Genomic DNA, 22,269 nt, shown 5'->3' with positions numbered 1-22,269 from the left:
GGGAGAGAAGATGATGGGGGGGAGAGAAGATGATGGGGGGGGGAGAGAAGATGATGGGGGGGAGAGAAGATGATGGGGGGGAGAGAAGATGATGGGGGGAGAGAAGATGATGGGGGGGGGGGGGGGAGAGAAGATGATGGGGGGGGGGGGAGAGAAGATGATGGGGGGGGTGGGGAGAGAAGATGATGGGGGGGGGGAGAGAAGATGAGGGGGGGGGGAAGAGAAGATGATGGGGGGGGGGAGAGAGGAGGAGAGAAGATGATGGGGGGGGGGGGAGAGAAGATGATGGGGGGGGGGGAGAGAAGATGATGGGGGGGGGGGGGGAGAGAAGATGATGGGGGGGGGGGGGCCGACGTTGATGGGGGGGGACCGAAGTTGATGGGGGGGGGGGGCCGAAGTTGATGGGGGGGGGGCCGACGTTGATGGGGGGGGGGGCCGACGTTGATGGGGGGGGGGGGGCCGACGTTGATGGGGGGGGGGGGGCCGACGTTGATGGGGGGGGGGGGGGGGGGGAGGGGAGAGAAGAGAGACTATGGGAGGGGAGAGAGAAGACGATGATTTGATGCTGCCGCCGAGGTAAGATGCGCAGGCCACTTGGCCGGGGATAGGGGCGACGCCCCTTCGGCTTGGGATAGTGTCGTCGCCCCGGAGACAGGACGCCGGGAGCTACTGTGTATGCACGCAGCCTCCACTGCGCACGCATATAGCTGCCGGCACCGTTTTCGGCACAGGGCTGTAGCTCCACCCCCAGCAGCTCCTGCTGCGCAGCGCCGAGGTGGAAATGGGCCTACAGCTATCAGAGAATCGCGAGGTAAGTATTCGGCGCAATTTTTGTTCGATAAATTAGGCGGGCCTCTACGATGTGCGCCGTTCTAGCGGGCGGCCGAAACTTGACCCCTATTTCCCTTAGATCTAGCTTTAGTTTCCCCTATGAGTGGAAATATCGGCCCCAAGTTTCCACATGATTTGCGCCTGATTTTTAGGAGCAACTGGTGGAGAACGGACTATCTTAGAAATCGCAATTCTCCACATTTTTTTTCTGCAGTTCTAGTCAGTTAGAACAGTTTCACTTTGGAACAGAATTTTTTCTTCAAAAGGGGGCGTGTCCGGCCACTGACGCCTGATTTCAAAGTTTCCACAATGAAAACGTACTCCAAACTAACTTAGAATGGAGCAAGTGAAGATTTTTGTAGAACTGAAAAAACCTTGTCTACACATTAAAAAAATCAGACACAGGTTACAAATTAGGTGTCTGGAACGAGGTGGGGGGAGAGAGGGGGGGGAAGGGAAGTCATTAAATTCAACAATAAATCCTTATTTATACTTATACAAATATTATACAAATAAATCCAACCTGAATAAACATTTATAAGCAAAGAAAAGATTAAATAAACCATCTTCCTACCTGTGTGAAAGTGCTTCAGGCAGGTTGAGTCAGCTCAGCGGTGTGGCGTCGTTCCCGCGAACGGGAGGCAGGGAGGAGGCAGCCGTTCCCGACGGCGGGAGGGAGGGCCCAACCGACTGCACCGGGGGGGGGGGGGGGGGGGGAGGGCCCGACCGACCGCAGCAGGGGGGAGGGGAGGGTGAGGCAGGGAGGGAGGAGGCAGCCGTTCCCGACGGCAGGGGGGTGGAAGGAGGCAGTGAGAAGGTTGCAGGAAGCCTCAGAAGTTGAGGCAGCCATTCCCGACGGCAGGGTGGGTAGGCCGTCGGAAACGGCTGCCTCAACTTCTGAGGCTTCCTGCAGCCTACTCACTGCTGCAAGAAGCCTCAGTGCTGATCATAGAAGGGCAATGTGCTTTTATTAAAAAATGATAAAAAATTAAACAGCTACAAAGAACTACAAAAATGGCCGAGTGCCAATGTTTCCTTCACACTGCGCGTGCGCGAACGCTCCAACGCGCACGCGCAGGGTTGCCGGCACGAAAAAAACTAATTTAAATGGTACCCGCCCCCTCCCACTTACAAAATCGGCACGAGTGGTAGGCTCCGCCCCCTGGTCGCCACGCTAGGGCGCTCCAGAATCGCGCGTTTTTTTTCTGGCGCCGTTTTCGACGCGAAAAACGGGCACCCAGCTCGGAGGGGTGCCCGTTTTGTAGCGTGTGGAAACTTGGGGCCATCCTCTCTGCATCCACCTTGTCGAGCTGCCTCATTATCTTATGTTTCAATAAGATCAGCTCTCATTCTTCTGAACTCGAATGCGTTTCGGCCCAACCTACTCAATCTATCTTCATAAGTCAATCCCCTCACCTCCGGAATCAACCTAGTGAACCTTCTCTGAACAGCCTCCAATGCAAGTATATCCTTCCTTAAATACAGAGACCAAAACTGTATGCAGTACTCTAGGTGTGGCCTCATCAATACCCTGTACAGTTGTAGCAGGACTTCTCTTCTTTTATACTCTATCCCCCTTGCAATAAAGGCCAACATTCCATTTGCCTTCCTGATTATTTGCTGTACCTGCATACTAACTTTTTGTGTTTCATGCACAAGGACCCACAGGTCCCTCTGTACTGCAGTACTTTACAATTTTTTTCCATTTAAATTATAATTTGCTTTTCTATTTCTTCTGCCAAAGTGCATAACCTCACATTTTCCCACATTATATTCCATCTGCCAAATTTCTGCCCACTCACTTAGCATGCCTATATCCCTTTGCAGATTTTTTGTGTCCTCCTCACAATTTGCTTTCCCACCCATTACCCACCCAGCAAACTTGGCTACATTGCACTCGGTCCCTTCATCCAAGTCCTTAATATAGATTGTAAATAATTGAGGCCCCAGCACTGGTCCCTGCGGCACCCCACTAGTCACTGTTTGCCAACCGGAAAATGAACCATTTATCCCGACTCTCAGCTAGCCAATCCTCTATCCATGCTAATATATTACCCCCAACCCAGTGAACATTTATCTCGTGCAGTAACTTTATGTGGCACTTTATTGCATGCCTTCTGGAAATCCAAATGCACAACATCCACTGGTGCCCCCTTATCCACCCTGCTTGTTACATCCTCAAAGAACTCTAGCAAATTTGTCAAACATGATTTTCCTTTCATAAAATCATACTGACTCTGCTTGATTGAATTATGCTTTTCCAAATGCCCCACAACTGCTTCCTTAATAATGGACTCCAGCATTTTCCCAACAACAGATGTTAGGCTAACTGGTCTATAGTTTCCTGCTTTCTGTCTGCCTCCTTTTTTAAATAGCAGCGTTACATTTGCAGTTTTCCAATCTGCTGGGTCCTCTCCAGAATGCAGGAAATTTTACAAGCAATGCATCCACTATCTCTGCAGCCATTTCTTTTAAGACCCTAGGATGCAAGCCATCAGGTCCAGGGGACTTGTCTACCTTTAGTCCCATTATTTTATCGAGTACTTTTTCTTGAGTGATAATGATTGTTTTAAGTTCCTCCCTCCCTTTAGCCCCTTGATTATCCATTATTGGGATGTTTTTAGTGTCTTCTACCGTGAAGACCGATACAAAATATTTGTTCAAAGTCTCTACCATTTCCCTGTTCCTGATTATTACTTTCCCCTTTTCATCCTCTAAGGGATCAATGTTTACTTTAGCTACTCTCTTCCTTTTTATATACCTGTAGAAGCTCTTACTGTCTGTTTTTATATTTCTTGCTAGTTTACTCTCATAATCTATCTTACCTCTATTATTTTTTTAGTCGTCCTTTGTTGGTTTTTAAAATTTTTCCAATCCTCTGGTCTCCCACTAATCTTGGCCATTTTGTATGCCATTATTTTCAATTTGATACCATCCTTTAATTCCTCAGTTAGCCATGGATGATTCTCCCTTCTCTTAAAGTCTCTCCTTCTCACTGGAATATATTTTTGTTGAGAGTTATAAAATATCTCCTTAAATGTCTGCCACTGCTCATCAACCGTCTTACATTTTAATCTATTTTCTCAGTCCACTTTAGCCAGCTCTGCCTTCATACCTTTGTAATCTCCTTTATTTAAGCTCAGGACACTGGTTTGAGATCCAACTTTCTCACCCTCCAACTGAATTTGAAATTCAACCATGTTATGGTCACTCATTCCTCTCGGATCCTTTACTAAGAGATAATTTATTAATCCTGTCTCATTACACAGTACCAGATCCCTGGTTGATTCCGCAACGTACTGTTCAAGGAAACTATCCCGGATACACTCTATGAACTCTCCCTCAAGGCTACCCTGGCCAATTTGCTTTGTCCAATCAATATGAAGGTAAAAATCGCCCATGATTATTGCCGTTCCTTTTTTACACGCCTCCATTATTTCTTGATTTATACTCCGTCCAACAGTATAGCTACTGTCAGGGGGCCTATAGACTACGCCCACCAGCGACTTTTTCCCCTTATTATTCCTTATCTCCACCTAAACTGATTCAACATCTTGATCTTCTGAGCCAATATCGCACTGATCTCTTCCTTTATTAACAATGCTACCCCACCTCATTTTCCTTTCCAAATTTTCAAGTACCCCATAATATTTAGTTCCTTGTCCTGGTCGCCTTGCAACCACGTCTCTGCAATGGCTATTTGTTCCATCAACTCATTTATTTTGTTACGAATCCCTTTAAAACCCTCCAATCTGAAATCTTGACAAATGATCTTATGAAAAACAAGCACATTACACCCGCTGATTTCCCCTTATGTTGGCGGATAGGATAGAGAAAAGGAATAAAATTTGTAATCCCATGTCACATCTCTCCGAATATCCCAATGCACTTCACTTGAATTATTTTGAAGTGCTGTCACTATGTGCTATGTAGGAAAAACCCTACAAAAATAAGGCGCTGAATGACACATACAATCTCTTTTTCTTGGTATTGATTGAGGATAGAATATTGGTCAGAAGAATACCGTGCTCTTCTTCGCGTAGTACCATGGGATCATTAGCATTCACCTGAACCAACAGAACAGGACCCCTTGCCTTAAGGACGCTACTTCAGACAAGGCAGCCTTCCCTCAATACTGCACTGAAATGTCAGGCGACATATGTGCTCAAATTCTGGATGGGGTTTGAACCCCCATCTTTCTTATTCAGTACTACTAAATAAGTCAGTGACACAGACATTGAGAGCTTCATATCAATGCTCCTTTACAATCTATATTTTCTTTAGATGTCAACAGCATCCTGTATCGATCTTCCTTCTGTGATATTGTGACGTTTTTTCCATTGACACTCTGAACATTGGATTGTCAGACTATGCAACAACAGTGTCAACTCAAGTCAGAAGATTGCAGCTTCATTTCCCACTCTAGGACTTGAGCCCATTATCTAGGCTGACATTTCACTTCTGGCAGAACTGAGGGAATGTTGCAATGGCAGAGGTCCCATCTATCGAATGCAACATTAAATCAAGTCCCTATCTGTTCAGTTAAGTGGACCTAATAGATCCCATGGCACTTTTTCCAAAGAGCATGGACTTTTCTTAGTCTCCTACAACATTTATGCCTCAATCAACACCACCACAACCGATCATTGTTGCTTGATGGATCTTATTCAGCACAAATTGCTGCCACGTTTGTGTCTACAAAAGCAAGAGTGATTACACTTCAAAATCATTCATTGGCTGTAAAAATATCCCAAGGACATGAAAGGCACTATATAAATACGAGTCTATTTCTTTTAAGTAGAGCAGAATGTCACGAATAAAATATTTGTTTCATAAAACCAGCAGTTTTAAAGCATAAGCAATAATAAAAATTATGTAGAGATATTGGGAGCGAAATTGTCCCTCGTCCTAATTGGGGGCGGTAATCTTTGGGGGCGGGGGGGGGTAAAAAGAGGCCTGGAAGTCCTATCCCCGACGCGGAATTGAGCCATATACCCCTCAAAGGAAGCGCAGCACTGTCTCTAGCGCTCCGCTTCCTTTGGGGGACTCTCCCGGGGCGGTAGCACGGCACTGAGTAGACCAGTGCTGCACGGATGCTCTGCGTAGTGCTGACGCGCTACAATGCACTCCCCTTCCACTAAAGGGGAAGGCCGTTGCGCACTCTGCAGGTCCTTTGGTGGACGCCACTGAGTCACCAGGGACGCGATCAACCAGATCAGCAGCCCGGCACCCAAAACAGAGTGTCGGGCTGCACGATGGAGGCCCGGTCGACACATGAGACGGCCCGGGGTACTAAAGGCTGCCCTTAAAGCGACATCCCAGCGGCGGATGTTCACCAGCCTCGCGGCCCGTGTGGTGGAAATCGGTCGGCACGCACGGCATTGACGTCAGTGCCATTTGCGCGCCGGCCCAGGGTGCGAACCATGGGGCTGCCATGACATCACTCCCCAAACCTCTGGAACGATTTCCCAGGAGGCGGTAGCACCCACCTCCCCCGGGCGAAAATACCATTAAAAGTGGAGCACCATTTGCGCCTCCAAAGGGGCTAACAGGGCTATAAAAAGGGGCAATTTTGACCCACTAACTGTAGACATCTTTTAGGATTACATCATACAGTAGAAAATAGCTCCACTTTTAAGAATGAATAAAAATAGTTAAGTTCGCAAATTACCTGATTTACAGTGAACCCATGAATCTTCTCCCCAACTGTGTACTGTATGACTCTCTCTCTTGCAGAACTGCTGTTCCATCGCCATGAACAGTGACTCACAGATCTGTGAAGAAAAAGATTGTTGGGATGACAGCAAAAATTCTCAAAATATATAACAGTCTGACATAAAAGCCTGACTTAAATAAGTGTAAAGGGCAAATCTTGAACAGTTGTCAAAAAGCATGTTTGAAAACTAATAAAATGATGCACTACATTTTAGACACTTTTCTAAACAAAAGCCTGCAGTTAGAACAGTTCTTTTGAACAGTCAAGTTGGGATGGCACATGGAGAGCAGAGTAAAGCAGGGCACTAAAATGCATTACAATAACCATAGCAGAGGCCGGTCAGCAACACTAATCTAAGAGGGCCGCTAATCCACACATCTAGTGTGAAGCTCTGTGAGTGTGGGCAGCATCCAAGTCACACAAGAACTCATTCTGGAGAAGCAGCAGTAACATACACAGTGTAGAACCTGCTCCAGGCACAGAGGAGATGGCTAAAGTCAGACAGCAATGATTTACTCAGGAGAGGGCAGCGAAGTCCCTGCCCTGATCGATCTGTAGCCGAGTCGCCCTGTATCCCGGGAACCAGACTCTACCCCCTGGTGCCCAGAGCCCGGGTCGGGCTGTACCCTCAGTGCCCAGAGCCCGGGTCGGGCTGTACCCTCAGTGCCCAGAGCCCGGGTCGGGCTGTACCCTCGGTGCCCAGAGCCCGGGTTGGGCTGTACCCTGATGCCCAGAGCCCGGGTCGGGCTGTACCCTGATGCCCAGAGCCCAGGTTGTACCCTCAGTGCCCAGGTCGGGCTGTGCCCTCGGTGCCCGGGTCGGGCTGTACCCTCGGTGCCCAGAGCCCGGGTCAGGCTGTACCCTCGGTGCCCAGAGCCCGGGTCGGGCTGTACCCTGATGCATGGAGCCCAGGTCTGGCTGTGCCCTCGGTGCCCAGAGCCCGGGTCAGGCTGTGCCCTCGATGCCCGGGTCGGGCTGTACCCTCGGTGCCCAGAGCCCGGGTCGGGCTGTACCCTCGGTGCCCAGAGCCCGGGTCCGGCTGTGCCCTCGGTGCCCAGAGCCCGGGTCGGGCTGTACCCCCGGTGCCCAGAGCCCGGGTCGGGCTGTACCACTGATGCCCAGAGCCCGGGTCGGGCTGTACCCTGATGCCCAGAGCCCAGGTCCGGCTGTGCCCTCGGTGCCCAGAGCCCGGGTTGGGCTGTGCCCTCGGTGCCCAGAGCCCGGGTCGGGCTGTGCCCTCGGTGCCCAGGTCAGGCTGTGCCCTCGGTGCCCAGAGCTCAGGCCGGGCTGTACCCCTGATGCCCAGAGCCCAGGTCCGGCTGTACCCCTGATGCCCAGAACCCGGGTCGGGCTGTACCCTCGGTGCCCAGAGCACAGATCGGGCTGTACCCTGATGCTCAGAGCTCGGGTCAGGCTGTACCCCTGGGACCCAGAGTCCGGGTCGGACTGTACCCTCGGGACCCAGAGCCCGGGTCGGGCTGTCGCCAGTGCACTGCCGCCGGTCCACGCTCCGACCCCACAGTTGCGATCAGTGGCACATAGCAGGCCGCGCTCCTCCCCTCCCCTGCCTTGCCCTCCCCGCAGGTCACTCACCTCGCGCTCCTCAGCCGCTTCAACAGCACCCAGACCGAGGTTGCCCGCAGCACCATCTCCCTGTCCCGCTCCGCCGACTCACCCTAACTCACCGGCCACCGGCTCCAGCACGCACTACCAATCCGCGCCCTCATTGGTCCCAGCCCTGCGTACAACGGAGGCGCGGATTGGCTGCCGTCCCGGGCGGCTAATGGCCCCTCCCCTTGACGGGAAACGTTTGACTTCATCAATGGAGCGTGTCTGGTGGTGTGCGTGTTACCACGCGCCGAGTGACAGTGCTGGAAGATTCTGGATCAGAAGTCAGTTTGCTCTCTCTCCCTGCAGGTACAGGTGCAGCGTGAACGTTTCCAGGATCGGCAGCATTTTACCTTCGCAGTTTTATTTAAGATTCCAGAGACTCGAGCGCAAAAGTCCAGGCTGACACCCCTTGTGCAGTGCTGAGGGAGCGCCGCACCGTCGGTAGGGCTCATCTTTCAGTTGAGACGTTGGGGCTGAAATTCCGGCCTCGCCGGGTCCGTACGGAATACATTTGGACCCGGCGCGGCCTCGCAAAAGCCGTTTTTCGGCACGCAATGCGCATGCACTGAAAGCCGGCTGTTCCGATCTGTCAAATTTGGCTTGACAGATCGAGCGCATCCCCGCAGCCAGGACATTGGAGCAGGCGAGATTGCGCTATTTGCCCAGCGAATGTCCTTAAAACTCTTGCGCCTGGTAAAAGTAGATGCATAGCCTAATTTTTCCCGCATAAGAGTTTTAAAACATAAAAATAAAATTTAAATCCACATGCAGGTACAGCAGGCGGTGAAGAAGGCAAATGGTATGTTGGCCTTCATAGCTAGGGGATTTGAGTATAGGAGCAGGGAGGTCTTATTGCAGTTGTACAGGGCCTTGGTAAGACCTCACCTGGAATATTGTGTTCAGTTTTGGTCTCCTAATCTGAGGAAGGACGTTCTTGCTATTGAGGGAGAGCAGCGAAGGTTCACCAGACTGATTCCCAGGATGGGTGGACTGACATGAGGAGAGACTGGATCAACTGGACCTTTATACACTGGAGTTTAGAAGGATGAGAGGGGATCTCATAGAAACGTATAAGATTCTGACAGGACGAGACAGGTTAGATGCGGGAAGAATGTTCCCGATGTTGGGGAAATCCAGAACCAGGGGACGCAGTCTTAGAATAAGGGGTAGGCCATTTGTTAACCTGTGGAATTCCCTGCCGCAGAGAGTTGTTGATGCCAGTTCATTGGATATATTCAAGAGGGAGTTAGATATGGCCCTTACGGCTAAAGGGATTAAGGGGTATGGAGAGAAAGCGGGAAAGGGGTACTGAGGTGAATGATCAGCCATGATCATATTGAATGGTGGTGCAGGCTCGAAGGGCCGAATGGCCTACTCCTGCACCTATTTTCTATGTTTCTATGTTTTAATGTTTAAAAACCTTGTCCACTAAGGTAAATTTTTAAACCCTATTAAAACACTTAAAAACGATAATCCCCAAAATATATATTTTTCTAAAACATTTAATTAACTTTAATTTCAATTAATTTTAAATATTTGAGGTATTTTTTAATTTTTATGTTGTGTTTAATGTGTTTTTTTTCTCATTAATAGCAATAAGAACTCGGAGATACGGAGTTCTCATTGCTATCAATGAGAATACTGTACAGGTACAGCGTCCAAAATCCGGAGTTCTGGAATACGGACTCCAGGATGATCCGTGGCAGCCGGGCCCAGTGAAAAGTCAAAAAATGAAATCCAACTACTAAATGAAATCCAATCTAAAATTGAAAGAATAATGATGCCAATCCTACATGCTCCAGGCCAAGTCTTCACAGTCACCGCACCACTGCTCCTGGATCCGCAGCAACTCTGCACAGCACACAAGTCCCTTCGGCCAGAATCAACTCTGCATAGCACACAAGTCCCTTTGGCTAGAACCAACCAAGTTCCCCCCCGCGCGCATGTCGCCGGCAAGAATCAACTCTGCACAGTTCACAAGTCCCTTCGGCCAGAATCAACTCTGCACAACACACAAAATCCTTAGGCCAGAACCAACCAAGCTCCCGCGCACAAGTACCCAGCCAGAATCAAACTCTGCTCAGCACACTGCAGCTCCCCAAAGCAGCAACCACGTGATGCGACCGCCACGCCCCATAACTCCGAGCGGAGCTGACCCGACCTCACCTGACCAGATTGCGATTTTCAGTTTGCACATCTGTACATGTACCTATAATAAAAAATACTACCTGCACCTGTACTGTACATGCACTTTTCAATTCAGCATTTAAAAAAAAATGAGTGTCATTAAACATTATAGGGCTACCCTAGCTGACCCACCTACACCCCATGCTGAGACCCCAGCTGACCCACCTACTTCTCATGATCAGACCCCACCCAACCTGACTCCATTGCTGTGGTGTTTTTCCCAGGTAAAGATTGTGAATTTGTGTTGTCATTGCAAACATGTCAAAAAGGCCAACAGATACCCCAATGGGTTCAGATAAAGGAAAGAGGAAGCATAGTTCACTTTCAATTGCCAAGAAAGTTGAGTTACTTTAGAGATTAGATAGAGGTGCTTCAGTGAGAAGATTGAGTGAGGAGTATGGTGTTGGACTCTCTACCATCTATATTTGAAAACAGAAAGAACAGCTCATGAAGTTTTATGCAAAAAGTAATGTCCATAAGGAAATGTGTAAGAGAAAAAGTATGCATAAGCCGAAATGTGATGATTTGGATCGAGCAGTGATGGAATGGTGATGACAGGCAAAGTGAAAAGGTTCCTTTATTTGGCCCAATGGTGGTGCAACAAGCTAAAATATTCCATGCACAACTGGGGATTGAAACTCCATGCAAGTACTCTTCTGGTTGGCTAGCCAAATTTAAAAGGCGTCATGGCATCAGGCAACTGAAAGTATGTGGTGAGAAACCCTCAGCAGATCATGAGGCAGCTGAAAATGATATTGATGAGTTCATCAAACTAATTGCTGATGAAAACCTTTCGCCTGAGCAAATGTACAATACTGACGAGACAGCACTGTTTTGGCGCTACGTACCGCGAAAGACATTAGCAGCAGCAGAAGAAACGCAGGTGTAAAAGATGCCAAAGATAGGTTGACTGTGCTTGCTGCTGCAAATGTGGCTGGGACACAAGTGTCAACTTATGGTGATTGGGAGAAGCCAGCATCCAAGATGTTTCAAGGGTTTGAGAGTATTGCCAGTGCATTATTATGGCAATAAGAAAGCATGGGTAACCAGGGTAATCTTTCTGAACTGGTTTGAGAAGAATTTTGTCCCTCAGGCGCGTGCTCATTGCACGGAAGCTGGCCTTGAGGAAAACTGAAAATATACTTACTGCTAGACAATTGATCAGCATATCCCGATGCTGAGCTTTTGGTGAAGGATAATATCCATGGAATCTACTTACCTCCAAATGTTACATCACTGATACAGCCAATGGACCAAGGAATTTTTGAGATCGATGAAGTGTCTGTACAAAAATTAATTTATGAGGTGTTTATTTACAGCTGTGAATACAGGCATGGGAATAAAAGCATTCTCAAAAGCTTTCTCTATCAAGGACGCTATATGGGCAGCTGTGGATGCATGGAACTTGGTAACTGCAGACACCTTGGTCAATGCTTGGCATAACATCTGGCTATCAACTATGTTTGCTGACGATGCTCCTCAGGACTTTCAAGGCTTTCATGTGTCCAGGGAGAAAGCAATGTTTGCTCAACTTTTAGATTATGCAAGAGGGCTGACTTGCGAAGCTGCGCAGGAATTAAATGAGGATGATGTCGCGAAGTCATGAACATAGACAACGATGCTCCCATTGTGCATGCAGTGACAGAAGAAAAGGATGAAAGCAGTGAGGATGATGATACTTGTGATCAAGTCAAAAAAGTGCCAATTTACAAAGCAATCAATCTTTGTCAAGAATGAATTCACACCTTAGAGCAACGAAGCTTCATAAATGAAGAAGAAATACTGCAGGTCTACAGAATTTGAGAAAGATTAGTGAAAAAAGCCCAAATTATTTAAACAAACAATAATATTAAATATCTTTCAAAAGATGTCACAACAGTAGGTCCAAGACCTACAACATGCAACTACACCAGTAATTTCCACATTTGATAATCCTATTGCTGGCCCATCATCAGCCCTGCACATCATAGCTGAGCTCCCTACCTCCAGCACAACCTCCAGCCAATTGTAACTGTACCTGTTTATTTTTACTCTGTTTAACAAATAAAAGTCTTCATTTACTGTTTTATATTTCATAACTTAACTGTTTTACAAATAAAAATCTTTATTATATTTCATGCTTTGAGTACTGTACATTCCTTTTCGAATTTGAAGATGGTAGCAAAACATACAGGCTGGGAAGCTCACATTAAGTACAGCTACAGAGTACTATGTTGCAAAAACAAGAGAGGGAGGCTTACCATGTGTTGCGAAGAAGCGAGGACTACAAGGCCTACGAGGAGAAGAACTACAAGATGACGTCCAAAAACCGGAAATATCGCAACCTGGGCCCAGGCATTTCTGGACTCGGGATGTGTTTCTGGCGTTCCGAAATCCGGAAATACTCAAACCTGGGCTCTGGCATTTCCAGACTTCGGACATCAGAAACACGTTCCGAAGTCCGGAAAAACACGAAAACCGGCTCAGCCTCGGTCCCGAGGTTGCCGGATTCGGAACGCTCACCCTGTACCGTGATTGGTTGTCCAGTTACACGTGACTCCAGCTTCTACGTGCGAACCTCGAGGACGGGGGCGCGCTCCGAAGCGCAGGCAGAGAAGGTCTTCCAATGCAATCGCAGGCGCCTCTGGGACCACCAGGTACTTACGTTAAAAATTCTCGAGTCGGAGGAGTTCGTCCAGAGGAAGACTCCGACCCGAATTTCAGGCCCATAAAACTGAGGTCCCGCCTGCTCTCTCAAGTGGACGTAAAAGATCCCATGGCACTATTTTGAAGAAGAGCAGGGGAGTTATCCCCGGTATCCTGGCCAATTTTTATCCCTCAACATTACTGAAAAAAGATTATCTGGTCATGATCACATTGCTGTTTGTGAGAGTTTCTGTGCGCAAATTGGCTGCCGCATTTCCTACCGCATTTTCTACATTACAACAGTGACTACAATGACCGTGGTTCTCGTGCTGGACTGTTCAGCCACCTAAGGACTCATTTTTAGAGTGGCAGCAAATCCTTCTCGATTCCGAGGGACTGCCTATGATGATTACACTCAAAGTACTTACACGGCTGTAAAGCGCTTAAGGACATCCAGTGGTCATGAAAGGCACTATATAAATGCAAGTCTTCTTTCTTTCATCATCCTGGACGCTCCTTAAAACCTATCCTTGTCTTGCCTCGGTTGAGTCGGTATATGCAGTCTAGCTGTACTTCACCAACCTTTACCTCTTTGACCAAGCTTTTGGACATCTGTCCTAATGTGTCCATATGTAAATTGGTGTCAAATTTTGGTTGCTAACGCTCCTGTAAAGTGCCATGGGACATTTTATTATGTTAAGGAAACAAGTAGTTGTTATAGAATGAAAATGTGATGCAAGCCCTACCGACTTATGTGCTGAATTTCAAATTGCAGCAATGCCACTTTTTTTATTTGCAAGCCACTAATTTCTTCAATGTTAGAAAAACCGTGACACACTTACAGAAAAGGTGTGGGACTTAACCATGTTGTAATACATGTCGAGACAGCCTTTTTTTCTGTCAGAGTGGACTACAAATTTATTTTTGCAGGTTAGCTTTGGTATTTGCAACTAGTTGAACCAGGTGACTTTTCAGCAATATTAACCCGGATTTTGCTCTCAGCGGCAAAGCAACGGCTTTTGCCGTTCACCTCGAGTATAACTGCCCACAGACCTTTTGCGGGCTTTTCTGCGAAGATTTCCACTAATTAGTTATCTGTTTCAGTGCACCGCCCTACAGGGAATCTGTGGTTTGTGAACAGAGCAAGCAACAGTGAGGCTTTTCAACCAATCAGTTGAAATATCCTCTCTGAGACATGCAGGGTCCAAACCAGGAAGTAAAAAAACAGGAAATACAAATTACATTTAAATCAAGTACCAGAAGCAAAATAAAGATTGGAAAACATAGATGGGATTAAGGGAGAGAGATAAATTAGACGAACAGTAAAAGTAAAAAAAAACATTTATTTAAAAAAAAAATCTGTAACATTAATTTTCTTCTGAGGGAGTGAGACTCCACAATTGTAAAATTAATTTTTCAGGGCCAGAGAGGTTGTTTAGCAGTAATTATCACATTACACCATTACAAACTTACTCATGAATGCATTAGTCCTAACTTTTTCAGCCGTTTTCATTGCAGAACAATTATCCCAAGTTCACACCATTACAGTGATTTCAGTGCCGAGTCTATCGGCGAGGACTGCAACAGAGCACCTTGTGGAGGAGCAGGGTATCTGACAGCAACTTTTGGATTTCATAAGAACATAAGAAATAGGAGCAGGAGTAGGTCATTTGAGCCTGCTCCACCATTTAATATGATCATGGTTGATCTGATCTTGGACTCGGGTCCACTTCCCAACCCGCTCCCAATAACCCGTTAATCTCTTAATGGTTATTTACTTGTCTAACTGCGCATGTGCGGATGCCAGAAGTTGCTGTCAGATTTACCCTGTAATAACCGTTACTATTGCAGCACAATCCGGGCCATATGAAAAGCACACAATTATGCATTATATGATTAACATCTAATTGTACAGCCTCATAAGTCTGTTACATACATAAACTGCCAATTAACATTGACACTCACTTTGTGCGCTTGTGTACACATAATAGCTTAGAAATTAGACCGAGCAGCGCCTGTTTTTCAGATGCTAAACAGCCTCCCAAGCTCAAATATGGCTGGCAGGAAACATACGCTTATTACGAACCTGAAATGAGACACCCATCATATTGGAAAAGAGCAACAAACCAGGGTACAGTGCTCGCGCCTGAAACAGGCGTTAGGCCCTTTGTACATGAAATAAGCCAAGCTTACATGCAGCCCTTAAAGGGACCTACTGTTAGGCGCAACCAACAAGATAAGTTTTTAAAATATACTTCCCTTACTGAAGTACTCCTTCCGACCCCACATTAAAAGAACACGGGCTGGCTGCATGAAAATGTGGCCCGAGGTCCAATTTTCAAGGCACTCGGGCCTCACCATTCAGGCATAGGCATCAATCCCTGTGCCCCCTGTATGTCGAGGAATGGGCGTACCTGAATTTCTAGGCCAATGTAACCAGCTTCTTTGTAGTCACTTAAAAAAACCTCACAATTTGAATCAATTGCAATCTTTCTGAAAAATAAATGGATGTTATAAGTGTACATAGTGTGACCTTGGCAGGTGTACACACACACACATACTTTATTTTATATGCTTCAAGGACGCCTGTTAAATAGAAGGAAACATAGATAGGAGCTTAAGAAAACATGGAATGAGAAAAGCCCATCCAGTCTATTTATCCTGTTGTGGATTTTAAGCTACTTTTTGAATTTCATGAGGAAATAATTTGTCTGACTCCATATGCTATTTCTCTAATGCTGCTTTTGTGTTTTGCACCAGCTGGTTTTCATAGTGAGGCTCTCCTGTAATCGGCAATTGGATCAAAGTAAACATGCTGAACATTTTTAGACTATTAAAGAATAGGCATCAGTCAGAGAGGGGTCAGAACAATGGCCCGGATTTTGCGGTCAACAACAAACAAGCGGCACTTGCCGTTCATTACGATTACACGTACTCACAGAATTTCTGAGGGTTAAACGCTGCAATTTGCAGTAATCGGGATCTGGGGCCTCTGTTGTAAGGGGGTGGTCTCTATGAGGGGGTCAGGTTCTCTTCTGACCTACATGAGCGGTTTGAATCGCTCCCACTCCCTTTGGTTCTAGACTCTGGATTTATTTGGGGGATGTGACAAAGTGCAGAGGACACTCGTTTAATGCAAAAGAACTTTGTTTTTATTGCAGTCAAGGTAATACAAGCTTATTACTCTAGTAAGAAAATACAAGGCCAAACTTACAATCACTCTAATAAAGGACAATACAAGGAAAGGTACAAGGTCAAACTTATAATCATTCTAATAAAGAACCATACACTACATATTTAAAGGGGGTTACAGTAAAATTATACCTCCCACCTCCCAATACCTAATTCTAGCTAGGTTGGACTCCAAGGCATGCAGGGACTATGCTTACAAATCCTTTTGACAGTTAACGGTAGATCGCGATTTCAGGGTTTGCTGATGCGGTAGGGTCTGCTTGCCGTACTCCGAACGTCGGAGAAGACTTCTAGCTGCGCAATTTTCCGTTGGGTTGAGTCCGCTGATGCGGTAAGGTGCGTTTTGGATCTATGGGGTAAGTACCTGGTTTTCTTCGTTAGAAATAGGTTTCTACAGTCTTTTAGGTAATGTTTTACCTGTTGGTAGGTCAGGATCAGGACTTCGAGGCTGGAGAAGTTAGTTTTTACAACTGTCGTGTTGGTTTCTCTCCTTGTCTTCATGACACAGCGTAGTGTGGTACCAGTCTGTCAGTCAAAGAGTCATCTGAGGTAGTAGCAGCCTTGTAGCTACCTCACAACCTAACCTCTGTTGAAAACAGGGGCCAGTAATATAATTTCAAATGTTCCTAATCTTGGCGCCAAATCTGTTCAAAATCCTTTGTATAATTTTGGCGGGCTTGGTTCTTCTTTGTAATATTTTGGTGGTCTCGTTAAAAGTTGATATGTTTTAGGTGAGTTGATGTTCGAAAACTGTTTCCTGATGGAAATATTAGTTTGGTAATTGCAATGTCCTTTTGTGCTTAGTCTTTAGCATACAGGCTGGATTGGGCCTCTTTGTGATGTATATGCTGAAATGGTTGTCCAGACCCATGTTGATGGGTAGCTACCTCTGGGTGATTTTGTGATGTAAATATTTCATTTGGCGGAAGGATTTTCGAATACTCATTCTTCCAGACAGGTTAACTTAGTCCTCACACCCAGGTAGCTTCACTTAATTAGACTGCCTCCTGCTACACGTCCACAGCCTTGAGTTTGTCTTTTAAAATCCAAAATTCTATTAAAGGACTTTAGAGTTCCAAATTTTTCGGTAGATAGTCCCAAATTGAATTTCCTTTCGAATGAGCCGAAACACGGGTGGGGGGTTCTTGTGAATTTTGTATCTGCTTCAGTGTGAACAGGACAAGCAACACCGTGTCTCCTCAGCCAATTAGATTGAAGAATCCTTACTGAGGCACGCAGAGTTTAAACCGAGTTAGAATATTTAATTCAATGTAAAGGCTTGTACAGAAAGTGAAATAAATTAAGTGGGAAGGAAAGATGTGATGAAGAGAGAGATTAAAAAAGACAAAATGTTTAAAAAAAAAAAGGTTTTTAATTTTTTAACTTTTTAAATTCGCCAACAATACTTAAAATCTGAAGGATTGAGACTCCACGCTGTAAAAGTAAATTTTCGGAGAAGTTGTTCGGCAGTAATTAAGACATATCACGCTGTTAAAAATTCACTTACACTTAAATGGAAAAGCCCTAACTTTTTCTGGCGTACTTGGTGGGCATCTAGTGGGTAAGTACCACAACTTCATGCCCTTCATGTGTTTGCATACCTAGTCTCTTGGCAAGATTATTAGAGCAAAGCTTGTGGAAGAGCAGAGCAATTTAGACATCAACTTCCTGATTTCTGCGTTTAACTACGCATTTGCAGACACCGGATGTTGCGCTCTGATTTACTCCTTAATAATGGTGAACGCTGATAGCTTCACCGTTATTCTTAAAGCAAAATCCTGCAGTATGGGAGCTTGCCCAAGAGCAACACAAGGAAAGTGCAGACTGCAAAAGAAATTAAGATAAATATAGTCTAGAATCTAAGACATTCACACAAAGTATCTCATTGGCCAATATTGATCATGTGGACTTTTAAATGTTAGCGATGCTTTGAAAGAATCTCATTAACCAACATGACTACTGTTTAAACCCTTTCTAAATATTTCATGTGACTGACATTGTACTGTAAGAAGAAGAATGCTGGGTTTGTGGTATCCTGACATTTAACTGCCAAAGAACCAAATGAATCCCGAATGTTATGTCTCAAATAAATCAATATGACTGCGTACTGTAGACTTGAGTAAGTGTGATCTTAGTCTCTTTATTCTGACTCCAGAGTGCCGGCACAGCATGGGAGGCCTGCTTATATGCAGTGCTCCCAAGGGATGCTGGGATCCCTTGGGACTCCAACAAATGCGCCCTCTGGTGGCGGTAGAATGTTGGTTACAAGGTGTTGCATATATAACACCTAACACCCTCACTAAGAACTGACGGGATTTACCTTCCAGGGTAGGTCTACGGAAGAATGGTGCCTGGATTGGCTCGTCAAATGGTCATTACACTAACCTAGTCGAGAAACTGGTTGCATTGGCCGAGAAATTTGGGCACGCCCATTCTTCGGCATGCAGGGGGTGCAGGCATCGATCCCTGTGCCTGAATGATGAGGCCTAAGGCGCCCTCAAAATTGGGCCTCGGGCCTCATTTCCATGCAGAAGGCCTGTGTTCTTTTTGTGTGTGGTCAGGAGGAGCAGTACTGCTCTTCCCAGCCCCACAGTAAGACAAGTATGTTTTAAAAACTTACCTTATTGGTTTGGTCTAACAGCCGCGAGTAGGCCTGGTTTTCCTGAATGCAGCCAGTGCCGGCTACCTCAGCAAAAACTAATCCTGGATTAGGGGCCTCATTATGGATTACATTTAAATTTTAGTTCAACCAGCTACTGAATGAATGAATGAACATAGGAACAGGAGTAGGCCATTCAGCCCCTCAAGCCTATTTTGCCATTCAATTAGCTCATGGCTGACCTGTATCTTAACTCCATCTACCCGCTTTGGTTTCGTAACCCTTCATGGCCTTTGTTGTGTATAGAAGAACTCCACGAGGCTGAGTACTGTGAGCTAAACTTCATGTGACCTTAGTCTTTTTTATTGCAACTCCAGAGTGCCTAAACAACGTGGAAGCCAACCTTTAATACTCGCCCTGCACGTGTACGCAGGTGACCATTAGGACTCAACAGTCGCGCCCTCTGGTGGCAAGTATTACATAGTTATATACATGACATCACTCCCCCCCCAAAGTCTTCAGTACAAGTTATTTACAAGTTGAGGCGATCTGGAGCCCTTTGCTCCCTGGTTGATCGCCTAAGTTCAAACTCTGGCATGTGTGAGTTGGCCAGACCATTGCTGCACTGCATCGTGGCTGGTCTGACCGGACTGTCAGGAACGGTGGATTCATCCTCGTGATTGACAGTGAGGTCGATTGCTGGTTGGGTGTGTGTTGGTGGATCGTCGATGGTGATGTCCTCTTCAAGTCGTTCCTGGTTGTCAGTAAATCGCAATTTGGCCTGGTCTAAATGCTTTCTGCACGTTTGGCCATTTAACAGTTTGATTATAAACACCCTATTCCCTTCCTTGGCCAAAACAGTGCCAGCAACCCACTTGGGACCATGACCGTAATTCAGAACATACACACGGTTGTTAACATCAATGTCACGTGAAACAGCTGCGCGATCGTGGTACATGTTCTGCCGGTGTCGCCGGGTTTCCACGTGATCATTAAGATCCGGGTGGACGAGGGAGAGCCTGATTTTGAGGGCTCTCTTCATTAACAATTCTGCCGCGGGAACCCCGGGTGAGTGAGTGGTGTTGCGTCCGGTAACTGAGCAGAATGCGAGACAAGCGGGTCTGCAGGGAGCTGTCCGTCACGCGTTTCATGCTCTGTTTGATTGTTTGGACTGCCTGTTCTGCTTAACCGTTAGATGTGGGCTTAAACGGAGCAAACATGACATGCTTGATGCCATTGTGGGTCATAAACTCATTGAATTCCGAGCTGGTGAAACATGGTCCCATTGTCACTGACAAGGATGTCGGGCAAGCCATGGGTGGTGAACATGGCCCGGAGGCTTTCAATGGTGGCTGTGGACATGCTGGATGACATGATTACATATTCAATCCATTTGGAGTAAGCGTCCACAACTACTAAAAACATCTTTCCTAGAAAGGGGCCAGTAAAATCTACGTGGAGCCTGGACCACGATTTGGAGGGCCATGACCACAGACTCAGTGGAGCCTCCCTTGGTGCATTGCTCAGTTGCGAGCAAGTGTTGCACTGATGCACGCGTGACTTCAAGTCCGAGTCAATGCCGGGCTACCAAACATGCAACCTGGCAATTGCCTTCATCATGACAGTGCCTGGGTGGGTACTGTGTATGTCACATATAAATGTTTCCCTGCCTTTTTTTGGCAAAACCATGCGATTACCCCATAAGAGACAATCCGACTTGATGGACATTTCATCTTTGCATCGGTGAAATGGCTCAATTTCATCTTACATTTCCCCTGGTACGGCCGACCAGTTCCCATTTAGGACACAACTCTTTATTAATGATAGCTCAAGATCCTGGCTAGTCCAGGTCCTGATCTGGCGAGCTGTGATGGGTGACCCCTCGCTCTCAAAAGCATCCATGACCAGTAGCAAGTCTGCGGGCTGCGCCATTTCAGCCCCAGTGGTGGGTAATGGTAGCCGGCTGAGAGCATCAGCACAGTTTTCAGTGCCTGGTTTGTGGCGGATAACATAGTCATAAGTGGATAATGTTAGTGCCCATCTTTGGATGCGGGACGAAGCACTGGTATTTATACCGTCGCTCTCTGAAAACAGCGAAATGAGCGGCTTGTGGCCAGTTTCAAGCTCAAACCGAAGTTCAAATAGGTATTGGTGCATTTTCTTAACCCCATATACACATGCTAACACCTCTTTCTCGACCATACTATAAGCCTTAGTCTGTCAGCCTTTGACAGACTTCGTATGCAACCAGTTGGAGGTTGCCCGATACATTGGCTTGCTGTAACACACAGCCGACCCCATCACAAGCTAGCACTAAACGTTTACATGGGTCATAGTGTACAAGTAACTTATTTGAACATAGCAGGTTCCTGGCCTTCTCAAAGGCTGTATCTTGAGATTTGCCCCAAACCCAGTCGTCACCCTTACGTGGTTAAATGTGCAAAGGCTCTAACAACGTGCTCAACCCGGGTAGAAAGTTACCAAAATAGTTGAGGAATCCCAGGAACGAACGCAGCTCCGTCACATTCTGTGGTCTGGGTGCATTCTTGATGGCCTCTGTCTTTGAGTCCGTGGGCCTGATGCACCAAAAATTCGACTTCTGGCTCCAGGAAAACATACTTCGAGCGTTTCAGCCTGAGTCCCACTCTGTCTAGACGACTTACAACCTCTTCCAGGTCGTGTAGATGTTCGATGATGTCTCAACCAATGATCAGGATGTCGTCTTGAAACACAACGGTGCGCGGAACAGATTTCAGCAAACTCCATGTTTCTCTGGAAAATGGCTGCAGCCGAGTGAATCCCAAAAGGGCACCCGTGGTATATGAACTGCCCTTTGTGTGTGTTGATGCACGTCAGTCTTTTTGAAGATTCAGCCAGCTCCTGTGTCATGTAGGCGGAGGTTAGGTCCAACTTGGTGAATGACTCCACCTCCCCCGCTCCCGCTAACATTGCAAACAGGTCATCCGTCTTGGGCAGCGGGTACTGGTCCTGTAGTGAGACTCGGTTAATCGTTACCTTGTAGTCTCCACAGATTCTGACCGTGCCTTCGTTTTCAACACCGGAACACTTGGACTGGCCCACTCGTTGAACTCGACTGGCGATATGATTCCTTCGCGTTGGAGTCTGTCCAATTCGATTTTGACTTTCTCCCTCATCATGTACGGAACCGCCTGAGCCTTGTGATCGACGGGCCGTGCATCGGGGCCTAGATGGATCTGTACCTTGGCGCCTTTAAAGTTGAAGATGCCTGGTTCGAATAGTGAGAGATACACGCTCAGCACTTGAGCACACGAGGCATCATCCACTGAAGATAGTGCTTTGATGTCGTTCCAAGTCCATCTAATCTTTTCTAACCAGCTTCTGCCGAACAGTGTTGGGCCATTGCCTGGAACAATCCACAATGATAGGTCATGCACAGCTCCATCATACGATACATTCACTGCTGTACTTCCAATGAAGGACTGAATGGCCTACTCCTGCACCTATTTTCTATGTTTCTATGTATGAG

At 46.7% G+C, this 22,269-nt stretch overlaps 1 protein-coding gene across 2 annotated transcripts in view; it reads right to left on the bottom strand.

Annotated features, from left to right (window-relative positions):
* Positions 1 to 8,291, bottom strand: part of pitrm1 (pitrilysin metallopeptidase 1) — an 82,552-nt gene extending 74,261 nt beyond the window's left edge. The window contains exons 1-2 of one of the 2 annotated variants that reach the window (XM_070881566.1): positions 8,141 to 8,291; positions 6,503 to 6,605 (exon numbers count right to left, since the gene is read on the bottom strand). In XM_070881566.1, the coding sequence (XP_070737667.1) occupies positions 6,503 to 6,605; positions 8,141 to 8,196 (159 nt within the window). In that variant the 5' untranslated portion in view covers positions 8,197 to 8,291. Of the gene's footprint in view, positions 1 to 6,502; positions 6,606 to 8,140 lie in introns of those variants that run through there. The other variant, XM_070881567.1, reaches the window with a different exon arrangement.
* Positions 8,292 to 22,269: the final 13,978 nt, after the last annotated feature.

The sequence above is a fragment of the Pristiophorus japonicus genome, chromosome 5 (assembly GCF_044704955.1).
Source record: "Pristiophorus japonicus isolate sPriJap1 chromosome 5, sPriJap1.hap1, whole genome shotgun sequence".
Taxonomy (NCBI): Eukaryota; Metazoa; Chordata; class Chondrichthyes; family Pristiophoridae; genus Pristiophorus; species Pristiophorus japonicus.
Note: the sequence above shows the minus strand (reverse complement) of the source record. Positions and strands in the feature narration are given on the sequence as shown.